The sequence below is a fragment of the Eurypyga helias genome, unplaced genomic scaffold (assembly GCF_000690775.1).
Source record: "Eurypyga helias isolate BGI_N326 unplaced genomic scaffold, ASM69077v1 scaffold676, whole genome shotgun sequence".
Classification (NCBI taxonomy): domain Eukaryota; kingdom Metazoa; phylum Chordata; class Aves; order Eurypygiformes; family Eurypygidae; genus Eurypyga; species Eurypyga helias.
Genome location: NW_010255773.1, coordinates 12,083 through 35,253, shown reverse-complemented (window position 1 = coordinate 35,253; position 23,171 = coordinate 12,083). Strand labels below are relative to the sequence as shown.

At 35.7% G+C, this 23,171-nt stretch overlaps 1 protein-coding gene across 1 annotated transcript in view; it reads right to left on the bottom strand.

Moving 5' to 3' along the window:
• Nucleotides 1-23,171, bottom strand: part of RALGAPA1 (Ral GTPase activating protein, alpha subunit 1 (catalytic)) — a gene marked incomplete at its 5' end in the record, with an annotated part of 40,195 nt that overhangs the window by 5,447 nt on the left and 11,577 nt on the right. The window contains 7 exons of the mRNA XM_010153396.1: nt 666-818; nt 4,150-4,326; nt 4,690-4,906; nt 7,145-7,269; nt 10,560-10,727; nt 17,977-18,117; nt 22,447-22,608. Coding sequence (XP_010151698.1) covers nt 666-818; nt 4,150-4,326; nt 4,690-4,906; nt 7,145-7,269; nt 10,560-10,727; nt 17,977-18,117; nt 22,447-22,608 — 1,143 coding nt within the window. The remainder of the gene's footprint in view (nt 1-665; nt 819-4,149; nt 4,327-4,689; nt 4,907-7,144; nt 7,270-10,559; nt 10,728-17,976; nt 18,118-22,446; nt 22,609-23,171) is intronic.

The following is a 23,171-nucleotide window of genomic DNA, read 5'->3' as shown; positions in this document are numbered from 1 at the left end:
ATTCAGCCTAATCACATGGCCTCTTCTTCTGAAGATCTGGACCACTGTCGTAGAGACACTAATGGTTTCTAGGGTGTAGGGTTCAAAGTACAAAACAAAATTATGATATTTCTGTTTATCAGTGGGCAACTTAAAGGAAACGAGACTGAAATATAAATCAGATGCTCTTCTGTTTCCATAAGACCAAATACAGGAGAAACGGGAACTTCATATTTACAAAGTGAATGTATCCTAGAATTCAACTGCTCAGATACCTGAAGTGATTATAAATTTGTTTAAACATAACAGGGAAAAGAACTAAACTTTCAAGGAGAAATTATAACATTACTTTAAAATTATGTCTTATTATTTGTACATTGATGATAAAACAGTCCATGGGAGGGCCACATACTAGATTAAGCAGCCACAACTGTAAGCATCAAAAAAACCAATTCTAAATCCATGGACTATTAATCCACTGGTAATAATTGCAGTGAACTGCAAGATAAAATGCAAAATTTTTTTTTTTTTGCTTTCAAAAGAAATCACTGTAACTAAGTATTTTTAAAAATGCAGACAAAATAGCCTTGTACATTAGTTTACAACTAATGTGATACTAGCTACTTTACTATATTGCATTTGAAAGAAAGAAAGAACAGTTTTATATCTTCTATTCCAGATATTGCCTAGGTCATCTGGCGTCTGTAAAACAGAGTGGTGGAGCTTCTCATCCAGCTGCAGATCCTTCTGCTCAATATGATCTGTATGAAGAGTGGCAGGAGAGGGTGTCTGTGATCGGGATCCATGAGCAGATTGGATTGGAGAGGCATTTTCAGAGCCTGCAAATGCAATTTTTAACAGTTACCTTAAAAGCCTTTTCTATTTCTTGAGCTACTGAAATGTTGCCTAAACACAGAATTAAAAGAAAACTGAGCTACTATTATGTATCAAATCAGGCCAAGAAAATATATAAAAACCATAAGCAGATTCCCCTGTGAACGGTGCTCTGAAAGAAAACAAATTATAAGCAGGAAAGCTAAGAGATGACAAACATCAAAATCAGATAGCTAGATGGATTAATGGAGCTCTCTATTTTAGGTCCAAATAATTTAAAATGTGTTTGTTCTGCTGCAGTTTCAGTGTACTTAACCAGTCAAATTTCACCTATGTTTCTCTCCTGCAAAATGTTTAAGAAGAAATTTTCCTGGAACATGCTTTTCCAGGTTGATGGATGCATGCAAGTTAATTTACAAAATACAAAAGCTCAAACTAGTAACAATGTTTGATGTTTATCTGCTGACTGGGTTGAGAAAATCCATATGGAGGGAAAGTTCTGTATAGTTAAGAGGAATGTTATTTCCTCCAAGACAGGAAAATACAAGCATTTAAATGGCAGTGCTGCAACGGCATTTTTCTACAATCACCACTGAGCAACCTCTCTAGGCTACTATTTGGTTTCCCCTACTGAGAGATCTGTGGAGAGGGAGTAGATGCCTGTATTTTTTTTTTGCACTACCTTAGTTTCATTTCCTGAATTTGCCTACAGGTCCCTATAAAAAAAACTCAGTTCAGCCAGAACAGTCAGATGGCAGAAAAAAAAAAAAAAAAAAAAAGGAACAGATATCAGCACATGTTAAAATAGAAGAATTTAAACCTAACTGAACTCTTATATAAATGTAACTTGGACCCAAATATATTATGTGTGAAATTCAGTATTAGAGAGAAACTGAACTTTAGGGACAGCAATGACAAAGTGAGTCTTTTAAAACAGTAATTTCCTCAAATTATTGGCTGCAAAGTGTTTTTTTCTTGTAAAGAGAACAAATTATTTAAAGAACTTGACAGAAAATGCCAGTGTTATGAGAACAGAAATCGTGGTAAACTAACTTAATTACACTGTTAAACTCCAAAGGTCTGTATCTGTTTTAAACGGCAAAGACAATTAAGCTTTTACCATCAATTTAAATCATCAGCTCTGTGCAGGAGAGATGGACATTTATTCTTCACGTACAGACTACGGTTTCACTCAACAGGTACTGATACTCTCCTCTCATTACTGATCACTTATTTGCCACATGCCCACAAAGATAATGTAAAATACACACTTAAAAGATGTTCAAATAAATATTTTCCTACTTCCCTTCTGCTCATTAAGTAGGGATGGATGAAAGTAGATCAAGAGAAAGATCAAGAAAGAGTGAAGGTATGGGGAAAGAAGGTGAGGGAGAGGAGGACAGAGAGGGTCAGAGATGGAAGGAGATGGAGAGAGACCTTCGTATGATGGAAGAGAATGGCCAAAAATAATTATGGAAAATACGGAAAATGAACTACTGGATTCTTCTAAGAAGCACTAAAAAAAATTCAAGCATACATGGATCCAAATTTGACAAGAGGATAATACGGGTTCAACTTGTTCTAGGACTCATAAAGAGCAGTTGACAGAAAACTCAATCATTTGCTAAGAATATGAAACAATGCCCATATGACAAGAATAGATTTTCCATCCAGAAGCTTTCAAAGCAGAACTGTTTAGAAACAAGTTGGGGTTTAAGCAGCAGATCCACCAAAAACTTATTTTTTACAAGTGTGTTTTGAGGCTGAATTTCTGCATGCATTTGAGGGTATGTAATACAGCAAATTTACTCTGCACACATGCAACTTCCGCTAGACAGACACCTATCTTTCATAAAATTTCAAAGAAAATTATGTCTTTCCATTTTCTCCTTATATGCTAATTTATCAGAAATTAGACAATAGGCTCTAACATTGTTGGGGGCATGGAACAGTCAAAGACAGTGTAATTGCAAACGCCTTGCTTCCTCAGGAAACCCAGCTAAATGCAGATGACACACAAAAGCTGCCTCTCTAAAACAGTGGTCCAAACAACAAGAAGAGAGCCACAGAATCTCTCAATAGACAACTGAGTTGCAGTTGCAATCTTACGAATTCATTTATACTGCAGACTTGGACAAAAATACCAAACTAATGAAATTATTAACATATAAAGTCAAACAAACAGAATAAGAACAGATTTTCCCAAGGACTTTCAACAAACACACAGCAAAGAGAAAAACGAAGAAAACAAAAATCAAGCTGAACATTGTTGAACAAGCTGAGCAACAATGTCCAAGAAAGTTAATACCATGCTTCTTTCAGCACAAAGGCAATTTTAGAAAGCAGAAACTGTGGTGTGAGAAGTAAAGGCGTCTTTCAGTATATCTAAAAATACAGAGTTTGATTTCTCACAGACAACAAGATAGTGTATGTAGGTATAAGTTTTCACAAATAAGTACTTGTTCCCTGTGTTGTAACAGGAATGGTAGTGTGTAACAGTTATGGAACAAGGAGTATGACAATTACTATAGACTTGTCATCTACAAAATCTGGCAACAGATTGTTCTTCCAAATACTCCTCAGAGAGAGATTGTCTCTTCCAGAAGGGAACCCATTCCATTTGGGTTAAACTTGGTGGTTGCTAACCTAATTGTCATTTTATCTTTCTCAAGAAACAGTTGCAAAGTAAAATGGTGGAGCCTCAAGCTCACCAACTGAGGTTGTGAAACACTGCTTCGTAACAGGCTTACTTTTTCATGTAAACAACAAGGAAAGTACTAAAAGAATTCTTAAGTTACACAAATGGAAACTGATCTTACATGGTAGAATAACTAACATTTTGCATATTAAATGCTCTCAGTTACACAACAGACAATATAGAGAGAGGTTAAGATGGGTGTATATAAAAGAATCCCATGATAATTCAGTGTGATACACTGGTTTGAAAGAGAAGTGTCAAAGCCCTACAAGGAAAAAAACCCTCCCTGAAAATTAGCTATTTGGCTACCAGTAATAAGAGGACACATAAGAGATGTATCATACATTATGTGGGAAGAATTTTCTCCCTGGTAATTGTACACATTTTGTCATGAAGGGTTTGAAATACATTTAGCAGCAAGCCAAGGATTGTATGGGTAACTAAGTCAGACAAAGGTTTTTCACTTATGTTATTTTACACATCACATTCAAACAGCAATCAAAAAAACCCACTGAAATCTAAGTATCATCTTATACAGAATATAGATTCACTGCAGAAGCTGGAACTTGCATTCCTCAGGACAGTTAGAAAATTTCTGAAATAAATGCACTTCTTTTTTTTTTTTTTAACTACTTTACCAGTAATAGTTGCAGCTTCAGCAGACAATGGTTGCTGATTGAGACTACTTGTTTCTGAATCTATGTGAAGTGTGGTTAGACTGGCCACTTCTTGCTCCTCAGCACTCTGCTGCTGTCCTGAAATTGCATCAATGTCAGTGGAAGCTGGCATCCCTCCCTCAGAGCCAAAGCTGAAATCTGTATGAGGAAAGAACTGTATTAACTTACAACCTAAAAATAGCACTAGTATAAAATCCAAAAGCCCAGCACCTTCAAAATCAGAAACCTTTATTAAATTTTACCTAAATGTTTTCAAAAGAATTAAAATAAAGGTTACTTATTTTGGAAGTTAATTTTTGTAAGTTGTGCAAAACAGATGGACATACTCCAGGGAGCATATTGTTTTCTAACTTCTGTTCACTGTTCTGCTTTTTGCACAGTAGCATTCCATTGTTTTGTTTAGCATACTATAGAAGGCAAGGGTAGTGCAGGGAAGGGAAGAAAAATTTGCAAACAAGCAAGCAAGTAAATATGTTACTGCTTTTGGAAAAATATACTTGCTTTCAAATTTGTGTCCATCATACTGGAAGGCACTGAAAGAGTCAGAGTGGCTGTCCGAACTGATGAGATCACTGCTGCCCGCACTGGCAGGTGATGTCCATTCGGAAGGCACTCCTGGGTCATCTACAGGACGCATTTGATTCTGTTTGTTCAATATATCAGGAAGGTCTTTAGGAACTTCCAGGCTGCCAGGACTGCTTCCTCTTCTTGCCACATTCTAAACATTGAAGAGACATAAAATATCTTTGACTGTAATCTTGGATATTTACATAAAAAGGAAAAAGCAATCCCACTTTTGCAAATGTCGGAATTTAACAAATAGATAAGTACCAGAAACTGTCAGCATGCTACATACATAGCCAAGAGCTTCCAAACCCCAAACAGGCAGCAGTAAGTGAAGAACCCATGCAGTCACAGAATTTCATAAATACAAATTTTATTTGCCCAATGAATTTTTGGGCACATACTTAAAATGTTAGGATTCAGACTAGCATGTGCCACATGTATTAGGTAAGACTTGAGAGAGAAAAATAGTAAAAAGTATATTATCCACTAACTATGTGTAAATTACTAAAGAAAACATGCTAGCCTTGGTTCCAGCCAAAAGTGGGGGGGGGGTGGTGGAGGAAAGAGTCAAGGAATTTTGTGTTTTCTGGCCTATAGGCTACCAAGCAAAAATTTGATGTAGACCACAAGCAAATGAATTTACTAATTCATGCATTAATTTTCTTATGAGTAAGCCAATACCTTGGTATTGACTTGGATACCAAAGACAGCATATCAAAACTAACATATAGCAGAAATAAGGCATATAGATTTTCTCATGTAAAAATAAGGTGTTGTTCTACTTGGAGTGTTTCTTTCAGCCATATTTTTTTTTTCCTCAGATAGGACTGTTTGCTTGAGAGGATAAAGATAAAAGGAGAAAAGCCATTTTATGAAATGGCTTGAAATCTTTATGCATTATGAGACTGAAGATGACTTCCTTTTACAGCGGGCCCAGGCACTTCTCTATTCTTTTGCTACCCTACTGCTAATTAGAGATTTACTCAGACTGACAAGCTTTTCATGCCACAAGGTCTGAGCATTCAATAGATATAACAACCTAAAACCTTAATAAATTGGTACTGTTTTAAGAAGGCATATTTATTTTTGCGTGCTAATTACAAAATCAGTGTCAGTTTCAAAATATTTGTTCAAACACACCTTGGCTTGTTTTTATTAGCTACGGAAAGTATCAGTTCTCCTGTCTGAACTATTAATAAAGGTTCTTGCTCATTTATGTGAAAACAAATAGTATTCACTCTCTCTCTTCTTCTGTGGCCAGCTGTGATGATGTCCATTTTATTAATCTGCAGACTAAGTAAACATTTTTTATAGACTATTTTTGTCTTGTAACTCAAGACTTACTAACAAGGATACTTTACATCTACAATCAAGTTTCATAAACATGAGTTCAATACAAAAGAGAAATAAGGCATACATTTGGACAAACTCTATAGGTCCTCTCTTGACATCTATAAAAGATTATGATAAACAAACAGATTTTTCTAATCACTTCAAAGAATCTTCTTCTGTCCCTTATTAGTAACAACTAAACTACTCGTTGACAACTTTCTACACGAGCATGTCATAAAATGACCTTCTTAAAAAAAAAAAGATTCAAAAATTCTAAGCAGAAAAAAGAACTGAACAACTTTGAAACACTACCTTTAAACTGTTACCCATTCTGTTCTTAATTTGCCAACATTTTAAAAAATATTTCACCTTTTGTTGCTAGTTAATACAACACTTATCTCTTCAAATCAGTTGTCTTGTTCTATAAGCATTCAAGAGTAAACAGAAATTCTTGACTTAAAATTGATTAAAATTTTTCATTATGAATGACATTCCAAACAACGTAACACTTCTGGAAAAGTGTAGGAAGAAAGTGTATGGAAAGTTGGTTCAATTAGCAGAGAACTATTAACAAGGTATTATTCCACACTTGTACATGAAAAAGAAAAGGAAAAAAAAAAAAAGGAAAAACATATACTGGTGTAGTTTCGTAGTCCGTTGCACTGACTGTACCTGTAGAGAACAGTACCATATTACAGCATGGTACCTCACTACATACCACACTGAGGACCACAAATTTACAGAATAACTATTATCCTGAAAGTCTCTGTGTACAAAGATCTTTACAGGTGAAATTAAGGTCGTTCAATTCAAAGAGACTATTCATCTCAGAGTAACTTCTGCATTACTTCCACAATGAAGGTTTAATAGATATGAAAACACAAATGGCATAAAATGCCAAAATGTCAAAAGCAAGGAATAATTATATGATATTCTTAATTCTTTCTGATTCATAAAATCCAGAGAAATGTTTAGTGAACTGATTTATAATGCCATTTACAAGTTCATCTATATGAGCAGACTTACATATTGAAATATAGGAAGTTTAAAGGCTTACCAGTGCAATACCACTGCGGAGTCTCTCAGCTATAAATTCATCCATGAGGTCAGGAACATTTGTATTGCTACTGCCAATATCACTATCAATAGGGTGCAGCTTTTGGCTCATGTCCTCTCTATTAGCTAAAAGCAAATGAACAACTGTATATAACAAAGAACACATCAAGACATTTAAAAAAAAAAGTAAAAAATGAAAAAATCTTGCTAATTAATAAAAATGAAAAAAAAAATCATAATTGCCAAACATGCATTTTAAGAATTTGCCTCTTTTAAAGCAGATTCTACTTCAAGAATTAGTATGGCTTCTTCTTCCCACTAAGCAGGGGTTAGTTGATTTCCAGTACTGCCTTTAAGAGCAAGAAGCTTATAGGTAAGCACTACTCAGTTGTTAATGCTTGCTTTAAGGATACAGCATATATTCTTCCTCCATATCACAAAGAATAATTGATAAAACCTAAAAATTTTATGATTCCTACAGGCTCCTTCTTCATTGTATTCCTAATGAAAAGCAGTGTAGCAGAAAAAGTAAACTAGGTTGTAAAACGTGTTAACAATTCTCCATGTGGCACCATATACAGTTAGTATAAACAGTGTGAAGAAAAGTTTATGTAATAAAACTGCATACTAGAACATGGAATGAAAATTCAAACTCTGGGTGGCCAATGGTTATGAACAATTATGTTCACTCATTTATAAGTGTTATATTTTTGATAAAACTATACTGTTCATATTTAACTGTGGCTATTACATCTGACTTCAAGATCTTGCCTTTGAAAGTCTTCAAGTTATCCAAGTTCATGTTCTCTCTATAAAAATTTTTCCCTCAGTGTCATCTCTCGAGACCACAGTGTTGTTTATTCTAATACTGAGGATCTGACAAATGTTACAGATTCCAAATAAAATTAACTTCTAAAATTAGTGCTTTCTTATATCTTTCATAAGCCTAGATTCTGCAAAGAAGCAAATCGCTTTTTTGAGATCCATGACAGTCAGGTTCCCGTGGAGCTCCGCTTACAAAGACTGCCCTCAAGTGGCACTAACATCTCGATGCAGGATGCATTACAGAATCCTTTTTTAGTCACGGCAGTAAAACAATGGGAAAAAAAACTACATTACTGCTGAAAGTTAATTTACTGTTCATTTAAGGTTACTTGAGATATGAACTAAGACAATGGATACCAGAGTGACAGCCTTCTTTTTTGGTTAGTCCACAGAGGTCTAGCAGGTAAAAGAATATTCCACAGAACAGTAGGGGTTGGAACCTTCATGAACATCCACGATTCCAAGAAAATAGAAAGCAATGAAAGATGTTGACAAGATGGAACTGCATCCATTCTGATGAATGAATACAGAAAGGCCTACCGCATGTTTTGAAAAAGATTCAATAAAACCTTATTATTAGACTCACAAGGAACAGTCATAATTAAATCATTCCAGTAACAGATTTCAGTTTAAGACTACTTTTTTTAAAGTTATCTAAACTGACCTCCAAATGCTGAAACATTTGAGGGGCGCTTTTGTTTTGGAGGAGGAAAAGGAAGAAGAGGAAGAAGAAAACACACTAAATGAACCAGAAATACTATTAGTTCAACCTAGCTGGTCAAGAGCCAGGTCTTGACAGACTACACTCAGTGGAACACCACATTCTGATAAAATATGCTTATGCCAATTGTTCAATAGGCTGAATTTTAAGACTCTAAATGGTAGATGAAAATTCAAAACTCTCAAGGCTTAATCCTTTATTAGGTCATTTACTGTCTCTTCCTCTTCCCTAACCAGATGGTCTTCAGCAGCAAAGAGGTTCAACCAAATATCTTGAAAAGGGAAATTAGTAATTTGAATTATGTAAAAGTAACTTGTGCTGGGAATAACATCAGCTGGCTGTAGGCGCATGCATAACCAAACAGGGAAAGCAGTGATCATCCCAAAGCCTTTTGATTGCTTATCAGAGCTTGCTTCAGTTGCATTAAGCCAAACTGGTGCTGCCTTTCTCCTTTTGTGCTCTGCACAGTGTTAGTGCTCACCTGCAGCTTTCCTTCCAAAATAGCCCATTACATGACTGTACAGATCCCTCAGTGGAGCCTCTGCTGGCATTCTGTTCTGCCTCTGTGGGGAAACATTTGCCTTCGGCTTTGAAAGAGCATGTACAACAATTTTATAAACACCACCCAGGGAGCCCTGCTGTTGTGCCGACTCCTGACCTAATGCTCTAAAGGCACTATGATTATGAAACTGATTAACTCCAACACCTTCTTTTTGCAACATGGCTGCTTGAGTTTCTGTAGATTCTTTAATTTGCTTGCTGCCAGCTGAAGCAGCACTGATCGCATCTGGAGGTCTATATAGCCCAGGTCTAACCAGCTCCATGACAGGTGATGAGCTGGTGCTTGCACTGATAGTGCTGTTGCTGCTACCACTACTGAAGCCACTGAGTTTACGAAGTCTTACTTTCCAAGCAGCCTCTTTGCTCTCAAGAGGACTGTAAAATTGAACTGATTCTGTAGATGGCCTGAAAGCAACATGAACGCTATTTCTTTTTTTATTTGTTATTTTCATTATTTTGGCCCTATGAGTTACAGTTTCAGATATACTCCTTTTAGTTGGTGAGAGTTTGCTTGTGTCTGTGATGTGAGGCATTTGAGGGTTAACTTGTGCTTTAGGAAGAATTTTCTTTGCATGCATAACACGTGAGTTGGTTACTTTTTCATTAAACTGGGCACCTTCATGCTTTTCAGCTACCGCTGCTTCCACAGCTAAATCTACATCAGTTTCAGTGGCTGCTTGCCTGTACAGGTATCTCTTCCCTTCTTTGCTGCTAGGACTACTTGACCCATAATCGAACACGCTTTCATATTGTTTATCAATATGTAACTGTTTGGCTGTATCAAGCGCTTGATTGCTTGTAAAAATGTCTACTTGAGTAGGTGCAATATTACTTATGAAGCCATTTTGGTTTTGTTCTAGGTGCAGCTCTGTGTTATCAGCTCTTTCTGTAACAGTGATGCTATTCGAGTATTGACCGGTCTGATCTCTATCTTCTAATCCATCCAGTGGTAATCTATCATTACTGATTAATGAGGTACCAACTTCGTGAGCAGAAGCCTCACATTTAGTTATCTCAAAGTTACTGCAAAGTTCTTTTTCTTTAAGATATTCTCTCAGAGAGGAAAGGAGATCATCTTCACCTTCAAGGTCAACATACTGGCATTGTTCAAAGGCTGAGTTTGCAAATTCTACTGGCCCTATTAAATGACAAAGATGGTCATAAATACTATCCCCAACTTCCAAGGAGGACGTTCTGCTATTTGTATCAGTGATATGGCTTTCAGTGGATTTATGCATTGAAGAGGTCTCAGTGTAACTTTGTAAGCTCGGAGGATGATGGGATGAACTGTCAGTGACAGGAACTGCACCTTTGGCTCGTTCAACAGCAAATGGTTCCAGGATGTCAGAGGTGCTGCTGCTTCGTGGCAGTGGCTGTTCCTCATGTAATGCACCAAAAACTTCACTTGGAGCATCCTCACTCTGTGAAAAATGTCTGACTCGAGGCGGACGTGGAAGAATTTGAGTATCGTCAATGTCTGTAGGAAAAAAGCGTATGTAACATGCACTGAAATTTACATACAGCATTTATTTACTACTACATCCCAATTATGTAACTTTAAAAGCCAGGAAAGTCCAGAGCCTTGTTTTCTTACACACAAAAAAAATATTTTTCCTAGTACTAGAGTGTTAAAAGCACACGCACATAATATCCACTTAGAGAATGTAATATAAATGAGTTAGACCATCAGAACAGTTTTAAATATTAACATGCATGGGAACAAACAATGAGACCATGGAACATTTGGAAATAGTTAAAGCTAGGGCTGTGCCAATAAATTCAATAATTAAACCAATATTATTCTAGCTAGTTTGTTCAGGAAATGGTTATCTGGAATACAAATTAGCTTAACAGTACTAGCCTTCATGGAATTTATACCTTCAGAAAAACGCTTAATTCCAAAGAGAACAAGTAAGTTTTCTGGAAAATTAGAGTTTTCTATTGAAGTGGCAAACGGTTACTTTTTTCACAACTTGTGTGAAAATAAAATAAATTACTGAAATATCAGAAAGAATACTACCATACAATTATGAATATAATGGCATATGTAATATACTGTATACCTAAAGATTAAAGCTTTTAAATGACAGGGAAGACCTGGCCCTATACGGAAAAGATGACTATACATAATGCATAATTTAAAGATATAGCCCCTTTTCCCTAGAAGGATGTTTTGTCTTTCATCTTCAAAATACTAAATGGAGGCTGACCTTCCCCTCTTCTTCTAGTTTTACTCAAGCAAATGTGACATTTATTAGAATTACCAAATTAAGGACTTTGCTACTGAACAACAACATGCAGCCTCACAACAGTTAACCTAAGAGTAAAACCACTTTTGTTCATGAAAAGATCAGAACATTTGTTATGACCATTTCAATCAGTGATTCCTTCTCTCTGTTGAGATAGGTTGCTAATATGTTAACATAACAAATCAGTTAACTGTAATAAAAGCTGCAGTTCAGCTAGGAATTGTATGGAAGTATCTTCAGTGCACTTCACATGATCCACCAAAAGAACCTTTATACTCCTCTTTAGATTTCCTGATATGTTACAGGAACACTAGATACTACCAAATCACCGGTGTAGGCAAGACTAAGCATCTCTTACAAAAAATTCAACTAATTGCAGGAATTCAAGTTATCCCTTGAAGTTTTTCTACGGGATAGGCATTTGCTAGGTAAAACCAGCTTTCTTAATTTTCTGTTGTTTTCTGATAGAATTCCTTATTCCCCAGATTTAGTTTTTACTACCTACCACTTTAAAAGCATATCAATAAAGAGCTTAAATGAACACCATCAAGAGTTACTTGCCCCAGTAAACACACTTACCTTATTATTCTATCTAGAGTCTTTATATTCAGGACTGAAATGGTGAATTTACTTAAAATCAGCACAAAATTCAAGCCTCTCTCCCTCCCCTAAATATGATGTGTTACTGCCAAAATAAATACTTCAAATTATTACTTAATGGATCTCTATACCTATTTCAGTAATATTAAATAATGATAATCTGAAGTCACCTTAAAAACCTGTTTTAAAGTGCTCACACTTTCCTGAGAATGTCAGAGCTGGAGCTGAATTTTCTCGTATTTTCCTTCTGAGAAAAGCATACATACCGGAGGAATTATATATATATGTACTTAACAAAATTTATGTGTTGGAAGAAGATGAAAAATGGTATTTCCATGCTCAGTTTTTCAGAGAAGTTAAAATTTAAAAATTGAAGTTTGGCCTGATATAAAGGTTTACTGAACCGTAAAGAAGCCATTAGACACGAAAGAGAGAGGTCTATATTGGAAAAAGAGAGTAGGTATCCAAGCTATTTTAGAAAATAAACATGAACTAAAAATCATTGTATATGGCACAATTTACTATCCCTTTCCTCTCTCTTCAGCTTTGATAGCAACAAATTTCTCATCACTGTTCTTGTTCACCTTATTACTAACTATATGAATTAACACCTCTGAAATGAATGGTGTCTCTCTCTAGTTGGAACTGTTATTTCAAACTATCTATTGCCTTAGGCAGAGATTAACACTGGTTATGCTTATATAGTCTCAAAGCTATTTCTTACAGATGCAAAGAAAGGACCATAAGATTCAGCCAAAAATATGTATTATAATGTTACATAGCAGATTAATATGTAATATGTATGTATATGTAATTATGATACACCGATCTCAAGCCCTCAATAGGCATCTTTCATACCTTTCATAAATTCAGGCTTATCTAAAGCAGCAGCCTGAGGACTGCATAGACTGCATGCATGTAGTGACTACGGTTTTCCAGGATGTTAAAAATTACTGGGTAGAGAACCCCAAATGCACACCAAGCAGCACCATACATCGAAATAAATTCACCTAGTTTTATTTCAATGTTGATCCAGTATTAATTTCAGGTGTTTACATATGCATAACTAGCACATACAGGTACACAAACATTTTCAAACAAACATGTAGTGCTTGTGTGAATAGAGGTTTTTTTTCTGTAGAACAATGGAAGAAATTAAGGAAATGAAAAATACACTGTTACTACAGTATCAGCATGGAAAATACAGATAATGTTTAAAAACACAAAGAGTTCCTTCACAACCAGGGCTCAGCCTTGCACACATGTAGTCAGTCAAACTGGGACACCATAAATTCCTGACGATATTCACTAACTACAATGCAATTATGCACCAGAAGGCTGTGTATATCACACACTGCATGTGCTTAGGAGAAACACTGGCCTGATTCCCAGTATGTTACCATGAGGAAGAGATTGAAATTCATAGCCAATCTCACCCAATCACAACTTTCTTTACATCAACCTTACCTCTCCTTCTTCTACTAGGCAGAAATAAAGGTTAGCTTTTCAGCATCAACTGGGAGTTAGATATGCTAAAATACAAACTCATGGAGACACACATTCTGGCAAGAGTGCATGAGTGCAAGTAGAAGATTCCCATATAACACTGGGACAGGATTACATTTCAAAGTTAAATTCAGAAAGTGGAGAAAAAAATAACTTTGCCTCTCAGACTTCATTTCTATTCCTTTATAAGAACAAATACATTCTGTGAGTTTCTGGGATTAAAGAATAATTACTGCCATATTGACATTACAATTATGATTTCTTTGTATTTCATCTTAATGATTACTTACTGATTAAGGAGCAAGGTTGTAAAGGCATAATTTATGTCTCCCATTCATGTTAATATTTCCTTTGATTCTTTTAGTCCCAATGGATAAGGAAAAATCTTCCACTTGCAATTCATTAGACTGCCATTTTGGCCCACTGCTTCCAGGAATTTTGCCTACCTCTCACCAATACTTTTTTCACAAGTGGTCTTGTACCTGAAATCAGGAATGAATTGTTATTTTGCTAGTTATTCTGTAAATGTGTAAGACTGGATTTCCAATGATTATAACAGGTTAAAAGAAGGTTCTTGTTAGAAATATTGCAGATTTGCAACAACTGTGCTATACTGAATCACTTTACTAACCAAACATCTTAAAGCATAAATCTCCACTTCTGCTTCCTGGATCTTATTTGAAAAGTTGCAAATATTCTGCACACAGAAATACAGCATAACTGAGAAACTACATGAAGGAATTACAATCTTGGGAAAAGCATCCTCTATGATGCTAGATGACTAGATGTCGATACTGAGTTATTGCAATAAATTTTGTTAACCTACTGACTGATCTTTAAGCAGAAACATTATGTCTCAGTAAATAACAAATTATCATGGGGTGTTTTGCCTTCCTCTTGAAAACTAATATACTGTATTATACATAAGATAAATGTTTTGGCATAAATGCTTTCTTTCAGATTACCTCTCAAGATTCACCAGTGTTCGGTAAGTCAATCTTTCAATTAGGAGTTTCACAGCTAAAAAGGAGCCAAATACTACTTCAGAAAACTTAATCTTAAGGTTTCCTATTCTTTTGGAATAATTTGAAATATCCTCTCCTTCAAGTTGTGTTGGATCTGAAAGTCAGTTTGGATAATAGGGATATTCATGTAATCATGAAATAAGAGGAAGGCCTGTCACAGCAAGCTAAACATCATTCAGTACCTAAAGCACACTTATGAGTGAAACAATTTGATTACATCCCAAATTACGTGCTGTGTATCTGGACACAGAAGGCTTTCAGAAAAGAATATATTTACTGAAAGAAGAATAGGCAAGGAAAATTATAAAGCTCCATGATAAAAAAAAAAAAGAAACCAATAAAAAATGCAGAAAATTAAAAGAGCAAAGTGCACTCTGATCCAGTGGACTGTTTTTTCTTTACTCTGCTATTTTCCCATCAACACTTCAACAGCTTGCTTTTCTTCACTAGAGCTTTTTAGTTTTCTGGCAATGTTCAAGACTATTGGTGTATTTGGTTTATGTGGCAAGATTTTGGTAGTAGAGGGCTACATGGGTGGCTTCTGTGAGAAGCTGCTTGAAGCCTCCCATATGTCTGATAGAGCGAATGCCAGCCAGCTCCACGATGGCCTTGCAGCTGGCTGAGTCAATTAGCAGCAGCCGTAATGCCTCTGAGAGAACATGTTTAAGAAAGGAAAGAAAATGGAAGAGAGGGGGTTTTGCAGCAGAGTGAGAGAGGAAGATGCAAGAGAGACACCAGCTCTGCAGACACCCATGTCAGTGCAGGAGGCTGAGGAGGTGTTCCAGGCCCCAGAGCACAGATTCCCTGGCAGCTTGTGGTGCAGACCATGGTGAGGCAGGCTGTGCCCCTGCAGCCATGGAGGGTCATGAGGGAGCAGAGACCCACCTGCAGCCTATGGAGGATCCCACACAAGGGCAGGGGATGCCCAAAGGAGGCTGTGACCCCGTGGGAAGCCTGCACTGGAGCAGGCTCTTGGCAGGACCTGTGGACCCATGAAGAGAGGAGTCCAGGCTGGAGCAGGTTTGCTGGCAGGACTTGTGACACCATGAGGGACCTACTCTGGAGCAGGCTACTCCTGAAGGACTGCACACTGGAGCAGTTCGTGAAGAACTACAGCCCGTGGAAAGGACTCATGTTGGAGAAGTTCATGGAGGACTGTCTGCTGTGGGTGGGACTCCACGTTGGTGCAGGGGGAAAGCGCAAGGGGTCCTCCCTCTCATCAGCAGAGACACCGTGTGATGAACTGACCACAACTCCCATTCCCTCTCCTCCTTTACTGCGCGGAGCTAGAAGGTACATAAAAGTGGGAGTGAATTCGAGCCTAGGAAGAAGGGAGGGGTGGGGGAAGGTGTTCCAAGATTTGGTTTTAGTTGTCTTTTACTCTAATTTGATTGGTGATAAATTAGAATTTTACCTAAGATGAGTCTGTTTTGCCCATGGCAGCAATTGCTTAATGATCTCTCCCTGTCCTTAGCTCAATTCACAAGCCTTTCATCATATTTTCTCTCCCCCGCCCAGCTGAGGAACTTTTGTGGGCACCTGGTCTCCAGCCAAGGTCAACCCACCACACCTGGGCACATCATGAAACTGTTTCAACAACCACCTGATAAAGAAGACACCAAAACTAGGAAGTGCCTAGGACTTTTTCTATGTTAGAAGCCAAGGTCTGTGAAATTATTTCACTTTTAAGAATTAAATTGGCCCTGCAGTTTTTGTATCAGATGAGTGTCAACAGAAAGGATAACAGTGAGAGAGCTATCAGGTTTGGGACACATCAGAAGAAAGATGCAAACCAGGACTTTTCAGAAACATGGATGATAAAATTGACTGCAAAAGCACTTTTGCCTTCTTTAGGAGAGAATAATTAAGTACCAGTGACTATGTGAGAAAATAATAGTTCCCTGTGAAAGCTCATTTCCTTCTGCAGGTGCTCTTCAGATATTCATTAAGAACAGGCCATTTCCAACATTGTTATAGCCAGTTAAGATCTATTTCCTAATAGATGTTCATGTATCATTCCTATAAAAAACACCATTTTCTAAGTTTTAGTAATTCCTATCTCATAAGAGATATCCTTAGCATTCATGTATTTATTGAATTATTACATATAATTAGTGGTTTATTATTCTTTGTGGTATCAAGATTTGCATTCAAATACTTTATAATTTTTTAATTATGAAAATCTAGTATCTCTAGAGTGGGTTCCTTGAACCAATCCTCCATTCATGTTTTCAGATAGAATACTAAGGCACCACATTTGTATTTCACAACAAGATGACATAATTTTGGACACACATAATAATAAAATTATGAAAATGCAGTTCTTCATACTTCTTGGGTAACAAAGGCAGGCAGGAGAGACAGAAAAGGAAAAAACCAAACCCATCTTCTATTAAAAAAATACTGCCATAAGTCCCTATATTTGTAAATAGTTTTGACTATATAAATAGTCCTTCCACTGTGCTTTCATTTTTTTTCTCCAGTCATTGAGACAAAGACATAACATGACTGTCTGCCTTACATGCTACTAATTTACACCTATGTAAAAGCTGGAGCACAGGAAAAAACCACCAGGTTATCTGTAAACTTTCATGAATGCATTTTTAAAATCTGTGCTAATTCTAATTGATGAACCTATTTGTTCAAAGAAAATTATCCAAAGAAAGCTACTGTCAAAATTCTAGCCAGCCACCCTGCTGGACCAAACAATGTCAAGGAAACCTACAACTCTGTAAAAAGTGCATCATTTGGAAAACACCACCAAAACACAGCACTTTAGACTTCCAAACTATCTTAGATTTTTTAATGTTTTTATGTGTTAATGAAAAACAGGCATACTGTAAAGCATATTATATGATACCATATACTTCAGACATTCTTTTTTCATGGGAGCTAAAGTATCATTATCATGGTTGTCCTCACATCATCTATGACACCGAAGTAAAAAATTCATGTAGAAAGATATAAATGGCAGGTCAAAGTAAAATTATGTTCTTCTTTTCCCTCCCTCACTCATCACTAAAAACCGTTTAGATTAGCTGTACTCTCTGGTAGACAGATGCTATATTCCTGCTTACTAATAAATTGAATAAGCAAGAAATTTCCCTGCTTTTCATTTTATGATATTAAACATTGGCACAGCACTAACTTCCAAGAGTTCCAGAATGAATTGCAAAACAGCATGGTATTTTACTTAACTCAAAACATTCATTCTTAATCTCTTCCCCTCTCCCCTCATCCCCCAAGTATTTCTATTTTGAAAAATTCAATGATTTAGCAGAATCTGAAAGCATAAGGTTTAAAAAAGTGATAAAGGGGGTGCAGAAATTAGCAGAGGTGGCACTACCTGAAAGCTCATCAGAAAGGGGAGTGAGAACAATATCAGGCAAGAAGGGTTTGGAAGTATGGATCAGAACAGGAGCACTTTTAGCACTGCGTATATAGGCTGATGGCAGAGCACATTCACCAATGGATCGGCTTCTCATAGCTTTAAAAAGGAAAAGAAAGAAGTGGGGAAGGAAAAAAGAAGAGTGACTATAATGAAAAGCTTGTGTCACAGAAAAAGCAGCAACAGAGAAAACAAAGATAAAAAGGAAGAAAATTCAAAAATTAAAACATTTCAGCACAGCAGATATTGGCAGAGCTGTAAGAAAGAAAAGTATCAGTGGACACATAAGACTTTTTGAATTTTTAACTTTTATGTAAAGCAGCAACAATGCCTTTATTATAATGATTACAGAGATTTTGCATTCAGAATCAAGAAACTAATTAACACTTCTTTTTTCCCATTGCATCAGGGGTTGAAAAATCAAAGTTCAAGTCATGCCACAAGCACTCAAACTCGAAATTTTTAACAGAAAAAAATCCTTACACTACATCTGCATTTTTATAGTTTCCTTTGGTGTACTCCTGAAAAAGTATCTCTAAATTTTGCACATACCCATGCTCTTGAATTCAAGATTCTCCAAATGAGATTCAAAAGCATAAGGAGAAAATGATCAATAATGTGTGGAGAAATTTGCAGTACAACTTGTTATAGCTCCACATTAAAAATGAAATGACTGAAGTGAAATGGTTTGACAACAAAAAACATTATATTGTTTCTTATCCATAGGGTCTGGCTTTTATCGATACTGGATAAATCTTGCTAAACTGATCCCAATGCACCTTTTCATATCTCATCTCCTGCCAACAGTCCTACAGAATGGAAAACATACATAAGAATTATGGTATCAAGATCAAGGTTTTATCTGCAGCTTTTCAAATAAATGAATCTTTATGCTATTTGCTTTCCTTTGTCAGAGTAAAACATAGCAGAAACTGATACTGCATTCAGTTTCAAAGTATACTTAAGTTCTGCAGAAAGCAACATTCATTGTTTCCAAAGCAGCTTCTTTTTCAAACTGTTGCAAATTGGAAAGTTGTTTTAAAATAGTTGCTGATAAATGTCTTTTAAGGAAACTTCAGTGCATTTTACATAAATATTGTCAGTACCATATTTACTCAGCCTTTGAACTTTCCTATATCTATTTTCAAAACAACATGGAATACAGACTTAGAATCTTAGTGCTCCTGATCTGTATGGGAATCAGAAGTACATGAATGGAGTGCAGTGAAACTTGAGCACATCAGATTCCTAACTCAAGTTAAAGTACTGTTCCTAACAGCAACATGCAGATAACTTGGGTGGGTCAATGTACAGAGCAGAAAACACATTTAACAAATTCAGCACAAGTTAAGCGGTTTCTTAACATCAGTTTGAAAAAACAATTTGAAACAATTCTCTATTAAACTTAGTTTATAAGACAGAAACCAATCCTAGAACCAAAAAAGGCAATTAAGGCTTTAACATCTCTTTGTTTAAGAGGTACAACAATAAAATACAGGATACAGTGATAGTTAGATGCATTACATTATCATTATGCACCTTAAAATGAATGTAGGCAAGAGAAAAAAAAACAAGTTACATAGTAAATCTTAAGGGTCTTTTACAACCTAAGTGATTCTATGATTCTAATTAACCCAAGCTTTTGAGATTATATATACTGTGTTCATTACAAATCCTAACATAAAGTGTCCCTTATAATTTGACTGGATCTTTTCCACCATATTATAATGATAGTAGCGAGAAGGGGGCAGAACAACCCATTTACAAACTGGAAGGCAGAAATTTTACAGAAACTTTTGAAGGAAAAAAATGCAGAGTATTATTATTGAAATTGAGATGCTGTAGTAAAAGGAAAATATGTCATTTATTATTTTAAATAAGATGTATCACATTCAATTAAGTAGTTAAGTAGAGGCAGACTTAATACCAGAATGTTAACTAGATATTTGACAGTTTATAACCTTCCATTGTTGTCTACAGACAAAAGCAGAACAATAGATTAGTTCATTCTTTCTGATCTGGTATATTTATAGGACTAGAATGTGCCACTTAAGCCATAAATTCTCTATCTAGCCCTATAGAAGATTTTTCAACCCATACGCATATCACAGAAAGGCCCTTTTCCAAAAATTACTTTACATAAGTTCAGGCTAAAAATGTACACACTGCATATCAGAAAAGCCGTGATTTTTATTTGAGTAACACACATACACACAAAGTTGGTGCAGCAATAAATGTGTGCTGGCATGAGGATAGCTCAAAAAATAGAGGTGCACAGATGTACACAAAACGTGTACAACATAAAACAGATGAAAAAAACTTCAGCTTTTTCTTACCATAAAATATTCAACATGCACATCTCCCCTACTCAGATATAAAAGAGTATTTTACTCACAATCAAAGGAAATACACTACATATCAGATATTATGTAACGTATCTGAGGTCTGACTCAATTCTAGATTTAGTTTGTGGAGCTAACATTAAACTGAAGGATAAGAAAATTTTACTTGTTGTGCCTATAAACTACTTTTTTTTATTATGTGACCCTGTGTTAATTGGCACAGATTAAGAAGCACTTGTCTTAGAAGACCTGAGTGACAATAACAGGCAACTGTTTGCAGACAGTTAAGACAAGTAACATATTCTTCATTAACATTTTAAAAAACAGAAGAGGTTGAGATTCTGGCTCTTACAACTCTTTTTGGGCTTTCGTCTTTTAAAACCATCCTACTAATGCTGTGATGCTTGTCCACAGCTGGTATTCTGTGGACAAGCATCTGGTATTCTATATGAATAGAGTTGAAATTTTAACTATTTACAGTAATATAAACTTGGTCTAATAATATCAAATACGTAAGATAATTGGAAGAAAGGAACAAAACCATGGAAGCTAAACTACAGTGAAGCTAAAATCAGGTTAGTTTGCTGCTAACCAGGTCAATATATTGCTTGATTAGGATAAATTTCAGTCCCTTTAGGGCTAACATCATGTAAACAGCCATCTTTCAAACAGAAGCAAAACAAACCCATTAATTGACCAAACAACACAAACAGAATATCTGAAATATTAACAATTTGCAAAAAAGAAATTTTAACATGAGCTTTACCATGTTAAGACAATTAAGATTTAAACAAAAAACACTACAACAGTTAATCACAGACTATCTACAGAGAAGCAGAAATTACATTTAAAGTGTCTGTGATCCATAAGGAAAACTTCAGTCAAACTAAGTGCTGTCAGCATAAGATACAGAAAAAGCTGTATAGCATTTGAATTCTTAAAAGAGAGGCAATTTTGGAGTAGTGACTTCATTTTCTCACATATCTGTCCTGCTTATAGAACAATTAACTCTTCTGCACCAACAAAAGCCTTACGAGAAAACAATTCTTAGAATTTTGAAGAATATTCAAATGAAAACTCTGACTAAAAATCTCTGACTTAAAGAAAATTAATTGCAAATATTTTTTGAAAGAGAAATAAAATCTTAATTTCTAAAAAGCTAACAAAATTACATATTCAACTCTCAACATGCATGCCTGGTTTCTAAGTGTCAGAATGTACCTGCTTCCACGAAGCACCAGTGAAGCAACAACACACAGTGACTGAAGTCACTACTACTATAAAGATAGTAAAAAAGCATGAGATATTCCTTAAAAGATTCTTCTTTTAAGTAAAAAAAGTAAAATTAACTTGATTTTCCTTCACATAAGGAATAGCACTGAGATCAAGATGAGACAATAGAATAAATAAATTTGTAGTCCAGTTCATGTTAAAATAGTATAAGCAAATCATATGAACATAACTGAATATTCTTTTAAGCAATCCACCTAAAGCCCTGTTCAGCATCACTCACTTCTAACACATCTGCAAGTAATGATATTGAAAAATAGACGACATCAGAAATGGAAAATTGCACACATATGTGCCAATCTTTCATTAATGAAAGATTCAAGGTATAGTAAAAGACAACACATTTTATAAACTATGCAGATATGATATATACATATTTCTCACACTTTTCTTCGCACAGTTGGAAAGCAGCCTATTTTGAGTACAGTTTATGAAAATATGCACTTCAAAAGCCTTCTATTGCCCACCTATCCATAAAACCGCTCAAACCATTCCAGTTTTTTTGTCTCTCATACACATACAATAGTATTGTTTTCCCAATCCAGCCTAAGCATGTGATCAAACTCTCGAAGAATACATAAACTGCATTACTTTCATTTGCAGTAACTGTAATTCTAGTAGCCACAAGTTATTCAGCAACCCTAAAGCACATAAGGCTGCATAATTTACAAATTTAACTAGCTGTTATAGATAGTATACCTTCATGGAAAGATGTTATGCTCTAATAACAGAAGTCAGTTATTAATTCCTTACCCTTTCTCAGATGTCACTTATATCATCTTTTACAGATACATACCAACTGTTTTCTGCCGCACTATGCTTCTTGCCTTTTCTGTTCCTGGGGAGCCAGTGGTTGTAGCACTGCGTTGTCTCATTGGTACTTGTCCAGGCTGATCACGGCTCCAGCCTCTAGAAAAGGACTTATCAATGGAAGATTTTGGGAATTCATGCCCAGCACCTGCAAAAACAGAATTGAAAATCTATTCACTACTATTCTGGTGTCAACAGACATTTATACTTAATGTTCTTTCCAAGAGTCTTGAAGTTGAAGAGAATAAACTATGTTCTCAAAGCAAGCATGATTTTAAAAGCTAAATGGCTCCTTACTGGTTTTAAAATACATAAACCCACTCAGCCAGCATTAACACTGAGAAAAACTCAAACGTTTTCAGAAACGTTGATGTTAAACTACTGTGATTTTCTTTTCTGACCAATCAAGTACAAAACCACGATAAAACTGGGTTTACAAAGGTTGTATCCTCACTAAAATGTGTAATGACACACATGAAACTTTTCGTTCACTGTTCCTATTACACACAGAAAATCATATATTACAGACCATTAATATTGTGGGTTTTTTTACAAAGAATTTAATAACATTTAAGGAACAGGAAAAAAAAGGTGACAGAATATTTTAACACCAAATGCAAAAGCAGAAAAATGGGATGACTGGATTAGAGAACAATGCTCTTTGGAAATTCATAAAAAATACTATACTAAGAAAAGATGGAACAAATTCAG